General features: G+C 44.4%; 2 protein-coding genes across 2 annotated transcripts in view; one reads left to right on the forward strand and one right to left on the reverse strand.

Annotated features, from left to right (window-relative positions):
* cux2b (cut-like homeobox 2b) overlaps positions 1-12475 on the reverse strand; it is an 89754-nt gene extending 77279 nt beyond the window's left edge. The window contains exon 1 of the mRNA XM_035522232.1: positions 12413-12475. Within this exon, the coding sequence (XP_035378125.1) occupies positions 12413-12475 (63 nt within the window). The remainder of the gene's footprint in view (positions 1-12412) is intronic.
* Positions 12476-16149: 3674 nt separating this feature from the next.
* On the forward strand, positions 16150-21035 carry myl2b (myosin, light chain 2b, regulatory, cardiac, slow). The gene is given in 7 exon segments (XM_035522056.1): positions 16150-16399; positions 18919-19008; positions 19691-19871; positions 19874-19930; positions 20163-20241; positions 20714-20762; positions 20931-21035. Coding segments are annotated over 7 exon segments (618 nt in total). The 5' UTR covers positions 16150-16342.

Below are 21035 nucleotides of genomic sequence, written 5' to 3' on the forward strand. Positions count from 1 at the left end.
GGGGGAAGGGCAGGGAAAGAACAGGAGACACCCAAGGAAACCTCTCCAGTGTCCAGCATAGAAACCATACCTCTCCAGTGTCCAGGACAGAAACCTTACCTCTCCAGTGTCCAGCATAGAAACCTTACTGCTCCAGTGTCCAGGGCAGAAACCATACCTCTCCAGTGTCCAGGACAGAAACCATACCTCTCCAGTGTCCAGCATAGAAACCTTACTGCTCCAGTGTCCAGGGCAGAAACCATACCTCTCCAGTGTCCAGGGCAGAAACCATACCTCTCCGGTGTCCAGGGCAGAAACCATACCTCTCCAGTGTCCAGGGCAGAAACCATACCTCTCCGGTGTCCAGGACAAAAACCTTACCTCTCCAGTGTTCAGCACAGAAACCTTACCTCTCCAATGTCCAGCACAGAAACCTTACCTCTCCAGTGTCCAGGACAAAAATCTTACCTCTCCAGTGTCCAGGACAAAAACCTTACCTCTCCAGTGTTCAGCACAGAAACCTTACCTCTCCAGTGTCCAGCACAGAAACCTTACCTCTCCAGTGTCCAGGACAAAAGTCTTACCTCTCCAGTGTCCAGCACAGAAACCTTACCTCTCCAGTGTCCAGCACAGAAACCTTACCTCTCCAGTGTCCAGGACAAAAACGTTATCGCTCGAGTGTCCAGCACAGAAACCTTACTGCTCCAGAGTCCAGCACAGATACCATAACTCTGCAGTGTCCAGCACAGACACCCTACCGCTCCAGTGTCCAGCACAGACACCCTACCGCTCCAGTGTCCAGCACAGACACCCTACCGCTCCAGTGTCCAGTACAGATACCATAACTCTGCAGTGTCCAGCACAGACACCATACCGCTCCAGTGTCCAGCACAGACACCATACCGCTCCAGTGTCCAGCACAGACACCATACCGCTCCAGTGTCCAGCACAGACAGCATACCGCTCCAATGTCCAGTACAGACAGCATACCGCTCCAGTGTCCAGCACAGACACCATACCGCTCCAGTGTCCAGTACAGACACCATACCGCTCCAATGTCCAGTACAGACACCATACCGCTCCAGTGTCCAGCACAGACACCATACTGCTCCAGTGTCCAGCACAGACACCATACCGCTCCAGTGTCCAGCACAGAACATGCCATATGCTGATTTTGTTTCAGCACCAGCTTGGTTGTGTCCTTCAGAAGGGAGAACTGAGTAAGCACATAACTAATGTGTGTACACCTCATGATGATATGAAAGAGAGCAGTGAAGACAGACTGACACACACGCACACACACACACACACACACACACACACACACACACACGCACACACACACACCACGCCACACACAGAAAGCACTTCAGTTCACACATCCCATTCACCATGTCCAGTACATTATCAGCACAGAAAATAACGCCTCCTACCCACTGACAAGTGCAAAGGTTTAGCCGGAAAAGGGCAAACTTCCATCTGAGCCCTACAGAAGGGAGACGTTACTGTTTTGAGCTGATGAGTGCAGCTCATCTGCAGGGTCATCTGCCGAGAGGGTTTCAAAGAGACCTGCCCGACTATTCGTGGGTCTACGATGAACATAGCTAGGAGGAGGGTGGGTGCAGAACAAGGGGCCTCTTGTGGCGCTTTGATCATTAATCTGGTAGCGCCCAAGGACACTGTAGAGTGCACTGTAGCAAACTCAGGAACCTTCGGCGAGCCAGGTGTCATCTAAGCTCTTGGAGGGGGAAGAAATTACTTATAAACCCGAATATCCAATTTGTCAAACTGTTTCAACAATGTAAAAAGCTCTAACGATGCGCGTAGCACACTGCACGGGACATCAGGTGACCTTGGAGCTATCAGTTATTAATCACCTGGCACTAAAGTGATAAACAACTAATGCTCAAAACAAACAAAGATTCTGTAGCACACTGGTAGGCGACTGAGTACAAGGCGATAGGCAAGGTTTAGCAATACATTCATCCAGTCATGGTTTGGAAGGCAAATCGTATTTCCACTGGATCGATTTTGTCCACATTGATCTCAGAGAAGCGTTTCACGCAGTACAGTCACCCACAACACCATCACTGCTCATTCCTCTACTGCCACCAAACTGGGCCAAATATCACATTAGGGTGCAGTGACCTCCAGCTTGGCAGGAAACATAAACAATCACTCGGCCTAAGAGGTAAGGACTACACGCCGCTGCTGTCTTCTGGCACAGCATATTATTAGAAGGACAGCTTCTAAACTCTCCCAAGACTCGCCCGGTACCAGACTGTGACCACATCAACTCATCGTGTGAAGCAAAAGGGCTGGAGCGTCTCTCACGGGAGCCGGGCGCTCCCTGCCGTCGAGCCGCCGGTGATCCCGACGCGAGAGGCCACTCATGGCGACGGGGAGCGCAAGGAGCGAGGCTCGGAGGGACGCACCCTGATGACACTCACCCTCACATTTACGCCCTGTTGGTGGAACCGGGGGGGGGGGGGGGAGGCAAGAATGGGGAGGGGGTGGGGGGTTGGGTTGGGGGCCGTTACGGGGGATGTACCTGCTCCAGCAAAGCCTGCAGCACCGTTTAGCTGAACCTGCTGCTTTCAATGGGGCATGGAGGGGTAGAGAGAGAGAGAGGAAGAAAGAACACATGAGAGAGAGAGAGAGAGAGAGAGAGAGAGAGAGAGAGAGAGAGAAAGAGAGAGAGAGGGGGGGGGGTCCCCAGAGGGCTGAACAATCAGACAATTTCAAGATCACGAAGCATTAAACCAATCCCGGCAGGGTACACTAATTAAACAGCCGAGCCCGGCACCACCAACCAATCCCCACAGAGCAATTAAATCCATCCCCTCTAAAACACTATGGAACCTGTCTGGGGAAAACTGCAAAAGAGCGCGCGCAAGAGAGAGAAAGAGAGAGACAGAGAGAGAGAGAGAAACATAAAATTCATCTGGAGGGAGGGGGGTTGGGGGATGCAGTGAGCTACTAACAAGGGGATTTGAATGGGAACGTTTCAATTCAACGCTTTGTTCTTCCTGTCTTTATTTTTTTAATTAGTCAACTCAAAAATGCCTGAACAATCCTTTCTTTTCACCCCTGAAAGGATGGGGGGAGGGGCGTGACACTACATTATCATGCAAAACACTGTGACCCTGTCGATCTAAGCTAGAAATGAAAAATATTTCATTTGCAATAAAGAGTTTTGGAGCCTGTATGAGATGTGAGGCTGCCGAGTCACAATGCATCAGCAGCTGCCGCAAACACACAAAAACACAAACAACAACAACAAAGGTATGCCATTTGAGAAATGAAAATATTGTCCCTGCCTTGCCTTATCGAACACTCACCATCGGATCAGGACGGACCAGGGATCTCCCCCCGATTTACGCGACACGACCCAACAGACCGCCGTAGCGCGCAGTCTAAATACTCCACGAAAACGCCGCATCATTCACTTTCATCGCAAAACACTGCAAATCGATGAAGTGTTTAACATAATTAATCAGTAACCCAATCTCAACATGCAACTCAAGGTAACCAGAAGGAGACATGTGAGAGAGCGCACAGCTTGTGTGTGTTTGTATGCTCTTGTCTGAACCATTTAACTGGGTTAACAGTCCCACTCATTTAACTATCCATAGGTCTCTGCACTCAGTACAGCATGATTAATACCTGACTGCATCATTAGGTGGATTGATTCATGACTTATGTCCCTAAGAACATGATTGCACAATTTGATTCTTACTCAACCCTTCAATGATTTGCATCACTTCTAAGCAGAATGCTAACACAGGCCTACCGGTGATATGCTCAGACTGCACTCATTTAATGTAATTTCATTTCATTTCCAGCTTTTATCAAAAGCAACATAATTATGACTGAGTACAACTTGAGCAATTGAGGGTCTTGCTCAGACCCAACAGTGGCAACTTGGCAGTGGTGGGGCTTGAACCAGCAACCTTCTGATTACAAGTGAAGTACCTTAACTGAGCTACCGCTGCCCCTGTGCATTCAATGGCTGGTTGGGGCATCCCAGTTGGCAAAACGTCAGCGCTGATGTTCACGTCATTTTTCTACTGGGGGGCTCATTACGAAAATGTTATTTTGCAACTGCCCAGTTCAAGAAGGCAATAGACTGCGAATGTAATGGGGCTGCTTACCAGAGAGCAAAGTGGGAGCGTCATGGGCTCATATTCAGCTCATCAGTCACGGACACAATAAATGCAGCTGTGAACCCGGCAGCCAGGAGAGTGTGTGTGCTAGAGATCACGCAAAACCCTCATCTTCACCATTACTTCATTCTCTGTGCCACAGGACCACAACTCCAGCGCTATATATATATATATATATATATATAAAAATATAATATATATACACACACACACACACACACCGTTATTATGTTAATAATAAAGGAATGGATTTAAGAAGCGGGCGTGACTTTTCAACTGAGGTTTTGTTCAACTGAGGAAAGAAATGGATCGTTCAAAGAGATTATGGAGAGTGTAAAAATCTTAAAGATCGCACATGCTTTCCTCACGATGAAAAATGTTTGAGGTGCTGCTAGATTACGGGACGCCAAAAATGGACAATTAACTACACGGGGGAAAATAAAAAGAAGTTTAACAAACCGCCCGCAACTTTGTGCGCCCTACCTCTACATCAACATCTCCGATCAAGAAACCGGAACGTTCCCATACATTAGGTGAAGTTGGTTTATGGCGCTGGCATTAGATTAGCGACACCCATGAATATGAAACGAAGAATCCAAAAAAAAAAGCTGAGCTCATCACACATTTTGTAAAGCGTGAACAAAATAACCATGAAACACAAATCTAAAAAGCGCTCCAATAAACGTTTCAGCAATCTGGTAGAGGCACTCCGCGGCAGAAGAGCATAAAACAGCGATTTGCATTCAAATACAACGTACAGAGTAACACGTTAAAGGGGGAGGCCGGGGTTGTTTCTCGGCGTAGCACTGGCGCAATCGCAACGGGCATGCACAAGCGCGCGCACACATACAAACAGACTCAGCCACACAGAGACGCATACACGCACACACACTCACTCACTCACTCGCGTGCGCGCACACACACTCGCGTGCGCACACACAACCGGGGGTCTCCTTTTATCCCTGAAGGGCAGAATGTACAATGGGGAGCTGAATTACGGCGAGTGAAGCGCGGGCTTATATGGGTGAGGCAGAGAGCCGTGTGAGTGGGCTGTGGAGAGAAGGGGGGGGGGGGGGGGATTCAATAAGGGACCCTGCCAAATGAACGAGAAAGGCTGGTGCTCGATACGTCTGCCATCAGACAGTCAAAACAAATAAAGAGGGCCGCTGTACAGGTACACAGCTCAATATGGCCTCGGTGGGCCGAGCTCTGGCTGCCAGCGGTGAGGAAGAGAAGCAGCCTTCTCCTCATACAGATGAGTCGCCGGCTCCCGCCCCGCCGCCTCAACCGGTTCTGGAAGGCAGTGAGCTGGGCCACTGTCGGGCCAGGGCAGGTTGCGGGGCGCCGCTTCGCGGAGGGGCCACCCCTTCCTCTGGACTAACGTGTCCCCAAAGTTTTGTTAAAGGTTCGTTATTTACTCCGGCGCTAAGCCCCTCACGGGGCCCCACAAGCATCGGGGAATGAGGCATTAATATGAAAAACGCCGAAAAGCCATTGGCGTGAAGGACTATTGCACGCCAGGGTGGAATCGATAGTGAAAAATTGAGGATCTATGCATCGGGGACATTGTTAGGGATACGGGGAGCGGAAACGAGCTTAAAGGTGGAGGCGCACGCCATGGCTACACACCGGGCGGTGAGCCCAGGCTTCGCTCCAACCGGTGCGCGGCCCCGCGCAGCATGAAGGTCAGCGTCGCGCTTCGTCGGGGCAGTCAGCCCCTCACTACGCTGGCTCCGAGAGGGCGCCAGGGATTTTGTGCGGGGAGCACCACGCCGACATTCCGGAAAAATAAAATAAAGTTAAAAAAAAAAAAAAAGAAAGAAAGATCAGAGCCGTATCAAAGAAGCCGCACTCGTCCCGGAACAGTGGGTGTGAAGGGAAGAAAATGACTCTGGACAGGTATGAAAATCAAACCCCAGGAGGGTCACGGCGATTAAGCCGACGTTTTATGACAGGCCTGTTCTCTCCTCTATGAATAGTCGCCCGTTGTTGCGTCAAAAAGAGAGAGACAGAGAGAGAGAGAAAGAAAGAAAGGGGGAAAAAAAAACCACAGCGGTTTATCATTCTGCTCCGCATGCTGAGGTATCTGCTTTGAAGTCTCAAGTACTAATTCTACAGAGGAAGGTTAAACTGCTTAAAGCTCGAGTCAGTTTCACTTCTTCTCTCATGTTGTCAGCAAAGCTCCCGGATCTCGCGACTCAATTTGCCCACACTGTAAAGGTTCTCTTCTTTGTGTTCCGTCTCCCTTTTGTTCCCTGTGCTGGAGAACACGAGGTATTCGCGGTGAGGGAGAGGTCGTCGCTGCACGAGCACGGTGGATGCGGGGGGGGACCGTCCCAGATCGCACGCGCCTGTTTATTCGGTCATTTCACAGGAGATCCGAGCCCCGCGACCCGAGACCGAGCCCAGCGTACAACCCCCCGCCTTCTCCTGTGTGCCATCTTTTTGAACACATTTCACGTGCCAATCAGCCATGCACACAGTCAGTATTCCTTTGTAGTCGTTATAATTAATAACGCGTGGATTGTGGCTACGGCTGGATGCGGGCCGCGACTGTTGTGCGTTACCGTGTGAATTCTCTGTGGTGCTGTTATGCCTCATGCTCCTCTCTGAGGGCACTTTCCACTTAACGTTGTTGACGGTATCCAAGGTTCCTCCGCCCGGGCTCTCTTTCATCATCGCAAATCCCTGCTGCCCTCCAGAATGTCTCCGCACCATTCCAGATCTGGTGCCTTTCAAGAACAGCAGCAACAACAGCAGCGATAAACACGGATCCTCTCTGCCACGTACGGGCACAAATTTGAAGCTGATTTTTACTTTTTTTTTTCCTGTCCTTTTTTTCACGGGCAATTTAACGCGGTTGGGGAGAATCCCGTGGCGGGAGCCGAAGCTCAAAAGGCCCGAGTCGCGCAGAGCGCGGCCCGATCGCCGCCTTGTGTTGCCGATCTCACTCGCGTGGCCCCGGAAAAACCGGGCCCCACACATACCGCTGTGACGAAATGACCCAAGGCACCCTGTGGAAAGTATGGCAAACCAGTAAACAGAAGCGACTGCAGGGTGGTCATCTAGCCTCTTATGAGATGGAATCATAAATGGATAAATAGACGAGGAGAAAGTCAACTATACAGTTATGTATTCCAGCGGAATTAATTTTCCAAGATCCTGTTATTACCAAAAGGTTTATAACAGATTATAACTATTTATTAGATAATTAGAAGTATCTTCCCTTTTCTGATTTTCTCCACAGCATGAATCACTGCCAAGTCCTATGGCCTGTATACTGTAGGTGCGCCCTGTCGCACAGTACTTACCGACACGGGAGTGTAACAGCTAACACAAACTTCCTCCATAACACGACATCACGCATCTTTTTTAGGTGCTGCTTACACAGAGTTATAAGACAGTTCTGGCACAGTCCGTATTTGAACGTTTTGTGATGCAATAACCTGTCACCAACGTCCTGTGCTCAAGTGTTGGTGGAAACCGACCGGGAAATACCATTTGTCCCACTTGTGAGTTTCACTCAAACAGCTGATGAAGTGGTATTTACAAATGGGAAACTTGGCATTCTAGATGATACACGGGTTTACGGGATGTAGAACATCCTGCAACCTTTTACCTTTTTCCGTCCGAGAAAGTGTCAAACTTGCCGGCGGGTCCTGAACGTGAAACGTGAGGAGGACGTACCTGATGCACTTGTGCTCTGGTTCCAGTGAAGCCGAGGGGAGCAGGTCCGACTTTGACTGTACACACGTGACAAACGCATGCTGAGCAGCTTACACATCTCCTATGCTTGTCGCATGCAGCAGGTGGATCTTCCAGCAAGCACCCAAACAGAGTGAAGCTGGATTTACTAATGAACCATCTGGCAAATGCAACCTTCCCATGAGCAACCGAACACAGCAATATTTAACAACAAAATATCTAACAACAAAAGCCATCATGGATCGTATTATACAGTCTCACCTTTATCATCCGATAAACGGGCTTTAATAAGCGCACAAGTTCTAGTTATGGGAAGGAGTCGTCCCAGAATATGAGACGCCCCAAAATGTATCTCACACGGCCAGCCTAGTTTCCATGACCACGACACTACTGTGGTCTGTGACACATTCTCCGCACTAGTCATCGTACTGTACAAAAGGATGTCATAAGCCCGCTCCCTACTGGCCGAGACCTGTGCTCAGCGCCTAGCGGGACCCTCTTGACCTGTCCTTTTCACGAGCGCCCACGGAAATGCCATCTGGCTGGTGTGAATGATTACCACAGCAACGGCTAAGTGACCTGAGAGTGGCGAGAAGCAAGGTCACAGGACCTGGTCTGTCTCTCTCTTTCTCCCTCTCTCTCGCTCTCACTCTCCATTTCTGTGTCCTCGCTTTTACGAAGTAGACACCCCACAAATTCTTTTGCCTGAAAAGTCTTGTCACTGACACACCGAGTTAAAAAAACAACAAAAAAAAAAACACCTTTTGCAATTTCCTTTACCTCCGGTTTATAGAGTAAAAGGGATGGCTGACCAGAAGACAGCGATTAAGTTACATGCTTCATCAGATATCTATTTTAGACTAGCTTTTCACCAAACACTCATGTCACCTACTGAAACAGCTCAGCTTTAAAAATCTCATTATTCATCCACACGGCTTTTTGCCTGAGATTACAAGGCGTAAGGCAAAAATCACTGACAGACCCTCGAGTTTAAAACATTCTTCAAGAAGAACTACACAAATAAACCAGACGACGCTCCGGAAACACCCTTGAGGTATAATAACATATCAGTTGGCTTCTAACGTATTGTAATTGGAGGGCAACCACCCTGACACACAGGACCCATAGATCCCAGACACAAATATCATCTGACACAGCCATGTGCAATGCTGCAGACCAGCCCAGACAAAAGAGGTAATAAATCAACTGTCAGCCACAGATCTCCCACTGATTCCTCCACTGGTCAATACAAGCAGACTATTTCCACCCAAGGGGTCTAAGGTTAGAACACAACAACTGACGAGAAAGACAATATAAGATTTTTTGAGAAGGCAACGGTACACTTGGATCTTATCTGTAGTTGATGTTTTGGATGCTAACAAACTGTCGATATGATTCCCTTCTAGGGTTTCACCGTTGATTCACAGATGATATCTTTGTTCTCTGTGATATCTCATATCTGATCAGATATCTTTCTATATTTATGGCTAATCTATAGATATCCATAATGCTCAAGTTCAAGGGTAGGTGAGGGAGCGTGGTAAACAAAGTGGCTATAATATCCTGTGTGTGTGGGTGGGTGGGGGGGGGGGGGGGGTAAACAGTGAAACCACAAAAATAAGCCATGACCATGGTCCTCAAAATAACAAACAACTTTTCTCTGGTTAATGTAAAAATCAATACATTTAAAACGTAATACTTTCACCTGCTTTAATACACATGGACATACTTATAGAAAACAAACCCCACCGAGACATTTGAGACTGCACGTGTGATAGCCAGTGGATGCTGGGACCATTGCTCTCCAGCTAAAGTTCAGCAAATTTGCTGTAATTTGGCCAAGCTCCTCCTGTTTTTTGTCTTATTTTTCCAGTTCGTTTCATAAGCAGATCCACATTCGGTTGGAGATTTTGTGCTTGGATACTTCTGCAGCTACGGCAGACTGTGAGAGAACTGCACATTTCATGGCTGACGGAGCAATAGTTTAGCATCTATTATCCCTGCATGTGTAATTCTAAGGGGTATGAATCAAACGTACTGCGAAACCAAAAACGTGGCCAATATAACATTCATAAACCTGTGTCAAAACAATTACAGACTTTTTTAGAAGAGTTAAGCTTGACACTTGGAGAATGTGAGGGCATTAACCACCCACTTAGTGGGGAGGTGGTGAAAAGGTCCAACTGATTTCTCTCATAAAGGCTCTTGTCTTCTGTTGTCTCTTTTCAATATCTTACATGCACCTAAATATGATTCGTCGCACGGCTCACAGTTCGTCCCTTGATTAATATTGTTCTGAGCGCTGCGGCTTTGCATGTAGGTACAAACGCATTTTAAAATGATACAACAAACAAACAAAAAAAGTGTGTGTTGCTGACAGAGCATTCAGTACCTGCACTCAGTTCAGTTTAATAAGCCTGGGATTGTCACTGGGTGCAGGTGAGCACATCAATACACTACGCCAGGTGTGACCTAGACCAACTACCAAGACAAAGTAAAGCCTTATAGGGCGAGATGTGCGAGATTTATGCATTTCAAACCCTGAGAGATGGGATTACAGCAGACATGCGCAAGGCGTGATGTATGTTATAAAGTACCAATAGTGTAGTAGTCCCACCTATAGCATGGTTGAACATCTGAGTTATGACGCTTCCCATTATTGAACCAGTAGTATTGCTTACTATTGTTTACATGTCACCCTGCACGTCGGTGGAATGGAGCTCCAACTAAATATACATTTTCTGACGTTTAGGGTCTTTGCAGATACAACGATCCGTGTTTGTTGTGCTTCTGTGCCAGGAAATGTTCACTTGAGCAGCATTTGTGCACAAAACCCCTCAAAATATTACAGTAAAACAACAGAGCTGTTTCAGTTCGCAACTTTCTTTGCTGTTTCAAATCATGTGTGACTTGGCATGGCATCGGGTAGGTTGTCACGAATATGCGCGTCTTCAGCGGGTCCACCTGACCGAGCACCACGCAAACAGCCCCACTCCACGCGCAGTGAGCTGCTGGAGGAACCCTGCACCAGCTGGTTAGGAGCCTGCTCCAGCTCTGCACGCAGCGTGCATTTTCCTATACACAGATCAATAGGTTCGGAGTGTCAGCACCGTCGACGTAATAACGTAACCACGGCGCGCTGCCGTTCCGTCTAAATGCTTAAAACGTGAACGCACCGCCCGGTTGCTTCCGCCCGGTCTCCGCGAGCATGCTCCGGCCGAGCGGCCGGCCACACGCACGGCACGGCCCCCGTGCAGAGCCGCTTTCCCCTCCAGCCTGGCTCGGCCGGCGTGCTCCTGTCATTTCTCATGTTGCAGAGCATCAATCATTGCGGCTGGGACTGTGCCCTTGCGCCGGCTGAGGCTGATTTACAAACATTAGCAGGGAATGCAATTACACAGTCCTCGCCCGAGAACCGCTCGCAATGCAGCGGGCGAAGAGGCGGAAAGATGGACACACAAAAAAACAGCACACAAAAAAAAGCAACGTTTATGTTTTGCAAGGCGCCACACAGCGATAAAAGGACGATACGCGGGCTTGCTCCGTGTGGTTTTAATGCGGGATACATTGCCAGCGCTCATGACAAAAACCTTTTGTCTGTGGCAGAGCGATGACCGGATTATTTACGCACAAAAAACCGTAAATGGCTAATTGCGCAAAAGCTTTAGGCTACCCAAGATTTTAATGAAATCATTAGCGTAGAGCTCACATTCACAAGAAATCTGTTTAACATGCAGTTTTAAAAGATTACGGTGATGACTTTTTGTTCAATGTAACTTTTAGTGTAATTACGCAAAGATATCTCAACCGATAATAAGAATATTGAAATGCACTTATATCGGGAATTTCGGCGAAAAGGTAGTTATGCATAAGTTATCGTTATATATAACCTGGTAAACTACCACTGAGTCAAACTGTATGAACTAAGACATTTCACAAAAATAGATAAAGTCAAATGGACAACTTTCCGTAACAAACCATTTCATCGTTAGACATGGCGTACAAACAACGTAAGTACCGCTTCATTCTAATACAACATGCAGAACCAACTCATCGTTATTAACATTACAATCGCGACATATATGATGCAAACATCTAAGAAATATTCCAACATTTATTGCCATAACGTCCAAGATAAATCACCAACCGCACTTGCTCGGAATGGGTCATGCGCCACCATCGCAGAGCGATCGGAATAAAACATTTAGCTGGTAAAAAGTTAAGTCCACAGACCAGGACTCGGGAGGGCATTCAAAGTTTCCGTTCCCCAAAATCAAAACCCCCCCGGTGCCAAGCGACGGAGACGATCGCAGACGCGGACCCCTCTCCTCCGCCACCGGCCCCCACGGCGGTGCGCAGCGCGCGGGGCTACCGGGGAGCGCTCTCGCTGATCAATGATTGAACCGAACAAAGGCAGAAGGGGATCAATTTCTAATAACTATCAATGCGACGCCGCCGATTTTCGCGCCGGAGAAGTGCGGAGAAGCAGAATCGCAGTCCCCGCGTCGTACAATATTTCGTAAATGAGCGCGTTGTGCGGTGAGGTGCGGGGCGAGACTAACCTGCAGCCGCCGGAGATCAAATTTCTTCCAATATTGAAACATCGATCCCACATCGGCGGCCATCTTGGGGTATATTGAAGAGATTTTTTTTTTCCACCGGCTACAATAAATATATGGGCTGGATTCCCCTCGTTAAACAGCGTTGACGCTTACACTCCACATGGAAAAAATGTTAGGAAAATAACAGCCCCCCCCCCCTTAAAAAAAAAAAAAAAAAAAAAAAAAAACAAGTTATCGTAGACGACTGGATGAGCGGCGCGCGTATATGCGCAAGCGGAGCGCGAATGTATTTGGGAAAAGTGCAAGAATATCCGAGCATTTGTGCAGTCCGGGGATTAACTGGCCAATTGCACTTGATTTTGGTTTGGTAAAGTTATCAATACTGACGTAACGGGTTGATCAATAACGTCTGGAAATAGGAAGGAGAGCAACAGAATAATGAACCAGTGTGCGTCGTCGCATGTTTTATGTTCGTGCATTCTCCATTTAAGGAGAATGATGTTCAAAATAGGGACACGGTTAATTCTGCTCCACTTCTGAACGGAGTCATAGACGTAACGTAATTGCTTTGAGAAAGTTCGAGTATTTCCTGGCGAATGGGTCCTGTTCAATCATTTGGCCCTAATGTGAAGATAGACACCGCTTCTGCTTGCTTTAATAGGCGATGTTGGGAAGACAGAGAGATGCTCACTGTCCTTTATAAGCTGGAGCCGAAAGCAAATGTGATTTTGATCCACGCCGCTTGTCTAAGGGCTTATTAACGCTGTCACACCTGAAAGGAGGCTGATTAGAAATACTGCTTTATTCTTTTGATTTATGAATATGCAATTTCAAAATGTCGGTTAAATTGTTTTTAGAACGACCAAACTTACTCACAGTGAAAATGTTATATTTAATGGTTATGTTAAAAACAAATGTGTTGTTGAAAATGAAACATCAATGCTTCATTCATCGGCAAAATATTAGCATTTTCCCAGAAAGGGGAACAAAATCTAAGAAGAAAAAAACACACACCAAGACCGTTTACATGTGAAGACAAAACCAGGTGTTGTGACTTATTTTTTTAAATTATTTGTAAAAGATGCTCTTATTTCTATACCATGGCCAATTGTAACCAACATCAAAGACCTGTCTTCCCTATATATCGTTACGTATATATTGTATCAGTTTCCATATTATTTCACTAACCAGCATTTTTCAGACTTGAAAGAAGACAGTATTTATCCGAATGTCTGCTCATTCCTCATCTGACATACTTAATGCCAAACTCTTCTCCTGGTCCTTAGCAACTCTTGCGCCCTCTTGTGGAATACCAGGTCTGTTTCACTGGGAGGTTAAAAGCCTTATTGGCAATATAGTTTCTCAAAAATGAGGATTACCAAGAGTCAAGTACTTTTACGCTTTACACTGAATGCCCCTACGAATGTGACATGTTTTAGAGCGTTTTTCCATTAGTGCTAGCAGATATACAACCCGTATGGTATGCCCCAGAATCTGCAAAGTAGGATTTTTTTGTTTGCAAAGACATTCAGGTATGCATGGCGTGATATCATCAAAATCGCATCATTTTAAGATAATATCCAGTTCTCAGTTAAATATTATGAAAGCACGGGACCATGAGCAATTACAGTGGGAGCACATCTGTCATTCTCCTTTTTTTCTATTAAAGCCAAACAAGGCCTATAAGTCAAGTCTATCTTTAGCTTGAAATGCTTTTGCACTTTACAAACCTCCTAAGGGATATATTATAGGTGCTTATTAAAAGTTTCAGTTTTATTGCCTTTTATTTATGGCTTCAGGGGGAATAGACTAGATCAGTCTCATAAGAAGGCAATAATGTATCCTGTTTTCATATGGTTCATTGTTACATTTGAAATTTAAATAAGTGTTGATATACAAGGCAGATGCACAAACACATATTACTTTTGTTCAAATCTAAATATGGAAATATTTTGAGGGGGTGCGCCACCCCCATGTCATTTGCACAGAACAATGAAATAATGAGAGTTCTATGTTTTCAGAAATTTCCGGGCAGTGCAGAACTTCCCAAAGCTAGAGGTGACTCACTGGGATTTGGTAATATGAAGTGGATGGGAACTTTGAATAAAACTTAATACTGACACACACTGCTATATATTGCCCAGTAAACTATAACATTTAGAATTAATTTCAGTGCCAAAAAAGCTGGACTTTATACACTTTTGAACTGATTCCAGAAAACTACAATTGACTATACTCGGACAAATAATTCCTGGAATATTTAGAAATACTGCTGAACTCTGATATATTGATTGCCTCTTGAGTCCAAAAGGCATCAAAACACGTGAATGTTCTGAGTGGCTGCAAGTGGCTAGAGCAACACATCTCAATGCAAAATACCACCATCAACCCATTGTGTCTGAGAACGCATAAGACTTGGATATTTTAACATCTCAAATATGCAGACAGCAAATGATCTGTGGTATATTATGCCTACTCATACCACAATGGAGCAGTAAAAAATCAATCAAATGAGCAATGAGCAATATCTCTTTACTGTGAGTTGCAGAGATCTGACTTTCCCACAAGCTCCTACAGACTTCACGTCTTGTCACCATGTTACCTCCCATACCAAATACCTGAAACAAATTAATTTTCATAATTTCAACAAGGTTGCAGCTCAGCAGAATCCATAATATGTATAATGTAAGCCAAGGTCTTTAGAAGGATGTTGATACAATTGCTAGGGACTTCAAATTCTTGGACAAATCCCTCTGTGTTGTTTACTTTTCTCCTGTATTATGGCAATTGTCTTAGATTCATTTTATTGGTACAGAAAACATATTGCATACTCCTGAGCATGCATAAATATAAATCTTAAGGGTATAATTAGTAGAGGAGAGCACGACACCAAGCACCTTTTCAAGGAGTTCTCAGATGAAATCTCTCACCCCCTGATCACACCAATATGCTGTTGACACATGTGAAATCTCTTTTTTGGCATAATTGGTCTATATGCAGTTATTTCCCCACAGCCAAAACGTGTAATTTCAGCTGAGCTATTAATATGCTCCGTATTGTGTAGTCCATAATAATCACCATACGAGCAATGATGTGGCACCCCTGGAGGGCGAGGGGTTCCCAGGCTTTGCACATTAAGCAAAAGCATGAGGAAGGTCCGGTGTTGTTTCCATGGAAAGCACAGACAGCCCAAGGCAGTAAAGCAGCCACATAATATTATTCTTGACAGGGTAACACTTACGGAACTTTTTCTACCAGTGTAGGACCTTGCATGACCTGGTGGACTGGTACAGACTGGTATGTCATATATGATGTGGTCCATGGAGAAAAAAAAACTTTCATGATAAATACAATTTCTTTAACAACATTGAAATTTGAAATCCCTTTCTTGAACTATACGTGAATATAAAAGACATACATGTTTTGTCGCGAATGCAACATGAAACCCTGCCCGAAACAATGAGATGATTTTCAAAACTGTGATATACCTGTTAGATAGGAAGAATATTCAAATGAAACTTTATTTCCAGTTATGAAAGAACAGGTCTGTGAGGGGGGGTGAGATTAGCAGGGTCCCAAAGACCACTGCAGGAAGGAGAACCAATCAATACGAAGGAGCAGATGTGACAGGCACATGGACACTGCCCACCCCTATGCCCATACAAATCACAACACAACACGTTTCAGGGTGGAATCGAGCTTTGCAGGCCGGTTGGTTGCTGATCAACAATTTCAGATTTGCACGTTTGGTTTCAACTTCTCAGCTGATTCTACTTTGAACAGCTGAATGAATAACTGTCAAGAGATGGCGTACTGCACGCAACAATCTGGAATAAGTGCACAGGGTTCTGTTTCTGTAATTCCCAGAACATCGTCCAAGAAACTGACGCTTCCAGCCAGGCCTCTCAGTCAGCTCAAGGGCAATACTGAATGGAAATAGTGCTGGAATGGTTTTCTAGTCTTGATACTGTGACCTTACAGAACAAGGTAAATTTCTGGCATTGTCTGTTACAATAGTCCTTTGTGTTCTTTGCTCATAAACACCCTACCTCAGCTTTATTGGTGTATGCTGATGTTTTATTTTCTTTATACATAATACGTTGTTCATGTCTTATTTTTACAATTGCTTTATTAGACTTTGTTAACATTGTACCCATGTGTGTGTATCTTTTATAACAAAAGCTCAAACAGCTAAGAAAAATACTCCCTCAAATTTGAGGGATCAAACTTTCTTTCAGTTATTGGGAAAAGTATTATTATTTCTATGGTTCCTTCATGGTAACCATCAAGTGTGTCTTATTCTGAGACTATTGTGTCCTGTTTGACATGTGTCCCATTTATCAAAATTATTATTATCAATAATAATAACTTCTAACATTAATTAACAGTAATAATTCACAGAGAGCTCCTACATCACATAGTACAATACTGTACATATATCTTTTCATTTATTCATATAGTTACTACAAGCAGTTGTATTTTTACATGCTGCTATGTGTTCAAGGTTTCTAATTAGACTTGGCAAGGAAATAGCATGAAATATAATAGTGGCAACAGAAAAGGTTGTTGTGCACCTTGCTCAAGAATATAGTGGTAGGAAAATGTTAACGCAGGTCTCTAATGGGTGAAGCAACCAGTTAACCTGCAGGTTACACCTCTCAGGCCAAAAACACCTGCGTCCAGTCATGACTGACACAAAAGGTGGCCATCTACTCCAATGATTAAGCTTAAACTTATGTGTAGGAGCAGTTACAGTGCAACACACTTTGCAAACATGGGAATATCAATCTGGGTACTATATAAAGGGTTCATTCTTCATCTAATAATTGAGAGAAGAAACTTTTTTTTTTTTTAGCATTCAGGGGTGAGGTACCCAAAGCAGTAGGATTTCAAACCTAGCATGTTTGTTTTGTTCTCAATAAAGGCCTCACCTGGCATGCTAAGGTAGAAGATCTGAGATCTTGTAGGGGTGACATTCTCAGTCATAGCTGGGGAGCACAGAGTAACACTGCCTTCCAGGACTTGGGCTGTAAGGACTAAAGCTTTGCATTTGAATTGTCCGGCTAAAGGCAGCCAGTGACGAAATCTCAACAGAAGAATCACATGATACTAATCAGTCACATGACACAATACTAACTGACTATCATTGTATGGCAAGTGGCAATTCTGTATGTTCTCTGCTGAAAGTGCTACAATAGATGGCAATTGAATTTTTATTAGTACCAAGTCGATTTAAATGACATTAAAAGCTGTGTAAGACGAGCACTGTAAAAGTGAGTTTGTCAGTGCCACATAATCATCTGAGTTTCCAATAACGGAAAGGAGAAAACTGACCGAAACAACCATCTATCTGATCTAAATTAAATTTCAGTTGCTGACATATTGCAATATGCATCCTCTCAGCTATGTGTCTTAACCCCATTGGCTGGTACTCTAAACCCCATTCAGTGTGGTCTCCTGCAATAGACAAGAGTGGGGTGAGCCTGCTGTTGGATACCTGGATATGCACCAGGAAATATTTATAGCAGAGTGGTAGGACAAGGATGGGAAGGGAGACTATATAACATCATAAATGTCCCTGCAAAACACTTCCTGAGCTTTGTTGTGTTGTGGGACCCTAGAACCCCTTCAACCACAGCTATGGTGAGTGGATGTCATCTTCAGAAAGGTCTTACTGTCATTGTTAACATTTGGATAACTTTAAATCCTAAGAATGATTCTCTTTTCTATTCATTTTTTACTGATCACAATTTCAGCCAAGTCATTTCATGGATTTTAGTTTTGACTCTCTCTCTGTAGAAATGAAAAAAAAAAAAATCTTACAGATAAACTAAAAAAAAAATCAAGGTTTTCTGAGGTTTATATATCTAGCCTATTAACTGGTTATGGATCTGACTCCTGTGATAAACTCCAGTACCCATAAAGACATTAAAAAAGGAGTTTTATATGACAGCATATATAACACCAAGATATATCAGTTCACAAGCTGTATTTGTTATTAACAGTGTGGCAATGCCCATGAAATTTCCACCTCTTTGGAATGCTGGCCCATACTGGCTCTTTACCCAAGCAAAACCGGTACATATTTTGTGGAAAAACTACATTGCTCCATAGCAGCACTTTGACCTCTGTATCCCCAGTGCAGTCGTTAGGATGTAATCCAGCCAGCCGCAACAAGCAGCTCTCCCTGCTGCAACAGATCTAGGGGCGTGATGTTTTCCTGATGCTGTGGCAGCCATGTAAATAGTTGTGAATAATCCCTGTCTTCATGGGATTACCACTCAAATACTGTGCAAAGATGGGCCTGTCAGAACCACAGCATAATCCCAACATCTGATCCACAGGCTGAGCCTGACAGAGCACCACTGTGCTAATTATAAATCACACAGGGTACACAAACATTTCCAGCATAATGCACTAAAGCTGTTGAACCTGAAATAGGCCAAAATATTCTTGACATGAACAATGAACCAATATGGTTGATTTGTCATTTTTTTTCTGTCTAGGCATCTAAAAAAGCAAAGAAAAGAGCAGAATGGACAAACACCAATGTATTCTTGATGTTTGAGCGAGCACAAATACAAGAGTTCAAAGAGGTACAATTATTGATGGTACTGTTTAACTTTTTAACACAAATCTCTCTGCGTTTGTTTGGGCCGATCCTCTAACGTCTAACCCTCAGATGGGTCTTTGCATATAGCACTTCATTGTCAGTGTTTAGCATTACTGGTGAATTATTCAGAGTCTGTCAGGTGCCATTACAGCAGTGAAGTGATTTACACCCTGAACACATGCATAGACAAACACACACACGCACACACACACACAAACACACACACACACAAACAAACACTGTCAGCCACCTGAAACTTGGGTGGAAAATAGAGAAGGACATACATTCTTCCAAGTATCAAGGCGACCATGGAAAGAGCACGACAAACAGGATAAATGTGAAGCTAATCCAAAATGTCAGTGACACACACACACACACACACTTACTTGCCCTCTTTTATTTTCTCTCACCTACACACAACACACCTAACCACAAACAGACCAACAGTTGAAAGGATAGTAAAAGACAGCAGAAGAAAGCCTTAGTGAAAAAAGGGAGAAAGACAAAGCATCGCAGAGAAAGGTTGGCACTGCTTAGAAGGAAAGGTAGGAAAAAGCAGAGCTTTGCACTTGACTTTCTCTACAAAAACACTTATCAGCCTCTCTCTCTCCCTCTCTATCTCTCTCCCTCCATCTCTCTCTCAATTCCCCTTTCAATTGCCACAGGCCTTCACCATTATGGACCAGAACAGAGATGGATTCATCGACGAGAATGATCTGAGAGACACGTTTGCAGCAGTGGGTGAGATGGCTACACATCCACTGACCCCTGCTGCAGAGCAGCAGCTCTGACCTCTGCTGGACACGCTGAATGTGAAACAGGAGGCGATTGATGAGATGCTAAAGGAGCCCCTGGACCCATTAACTTTACTGTCTTTCTCACCATGCTTGGGGAGAAGCTCAAAGGTAAGGGAGACTGAGAGGATGGACAAAGATAATACTTGAGAATGAGACAGTAACAAGTCCCAAACGAAAAACCTCAATTTTTTTTTTTTCAAAAGCTTAAAAAGTAGCCCCAAATGTACTTACATGAAAACCACAGCCATAATGAATTATGTGAATGAATTAACCAAATCTAAAATTTCAAATAAAACATTTGTAGTGCAGGTCTTTCAATATGCACGGTATTTCTGAGTAGGCACAGATCCAGAAGAAACTATCCTCAGCTGCTTTAAAGTGTTTGACCCTGAAGGGAAAGGATACCTGGGGAAGAATCTGTGAGTATCCAGACTTGATCAGTGAGTGATCAAGGGAAGATACTCAGCCTAGGTCCACTCGCACACTTGGCTTCTCTGTGTGGTCTAGTCTTTATCCTGATGTTGTCCCTATTCAGATGTAGTCTAAAAATCATAACTTGCCCACAACTTACTAAAACAACAGTGTAAACACAAGGTAGCAGTTTACGCAGTCTAATGAATCTGTGTAGCCTCTCTAGATATTGCAGCAAACCATAAACAAAACTAAATACAAAAACTAAAAAATTATTTTGTATTTGGAAAAAAATAAGTAAACAAATTTGCATAAACATAAATAATGATATTGCATCAACTCCTAAAACCAAAACTGAAAAATAAAAGTTAAATAAATATGCATTAACAGGCTTATAATGTATTGTAATTTTAACTATTATGGTATGCTCTAGACATAGCCCATAATTAATTCATGAATTAATTAATTGTCTTTCTATAGTGTGACTAACATGCTGACAACCCAAGCAGACAGATTCTCTCAAGAAGAGGTGTGACCACTCAATAATATTCCATCGTTTTCATATTACATTATTACTAAAATCTCTGCCATGACATATGTCACAACTGTACTGTTATAAGCGTGTATATTGTGATCACAGGTATCGGCTAATGCCCTTTCAGACTTACACTGTTCTGTTTTTTCTCCGTCTGTTCAGATGGAACAGATGTTCACTGCTTTCCCACCAGATGTGGCTGGTAATCTTGACTACAAGAACCTGGTCTACATCATCACACACGGAGAAGAAAAGGACCAGAAGTAA

Source organism: Electrophorus electricus, chromosome 23 (genome assembly GCF_013358815.1).
Source record: "Electrophorus electricus isolate fEleEle1 chromosome 23, fEleEle1.pri, whole genome shotgun sequence".
NCBI classification, from domain to species: domain Eukaryota; kingdom Metazoa; phylum Chordata; class Actinopteri; order Gymnotiformes; family Gymnotidae; genus Electrophorus; species Electrophorus electricus.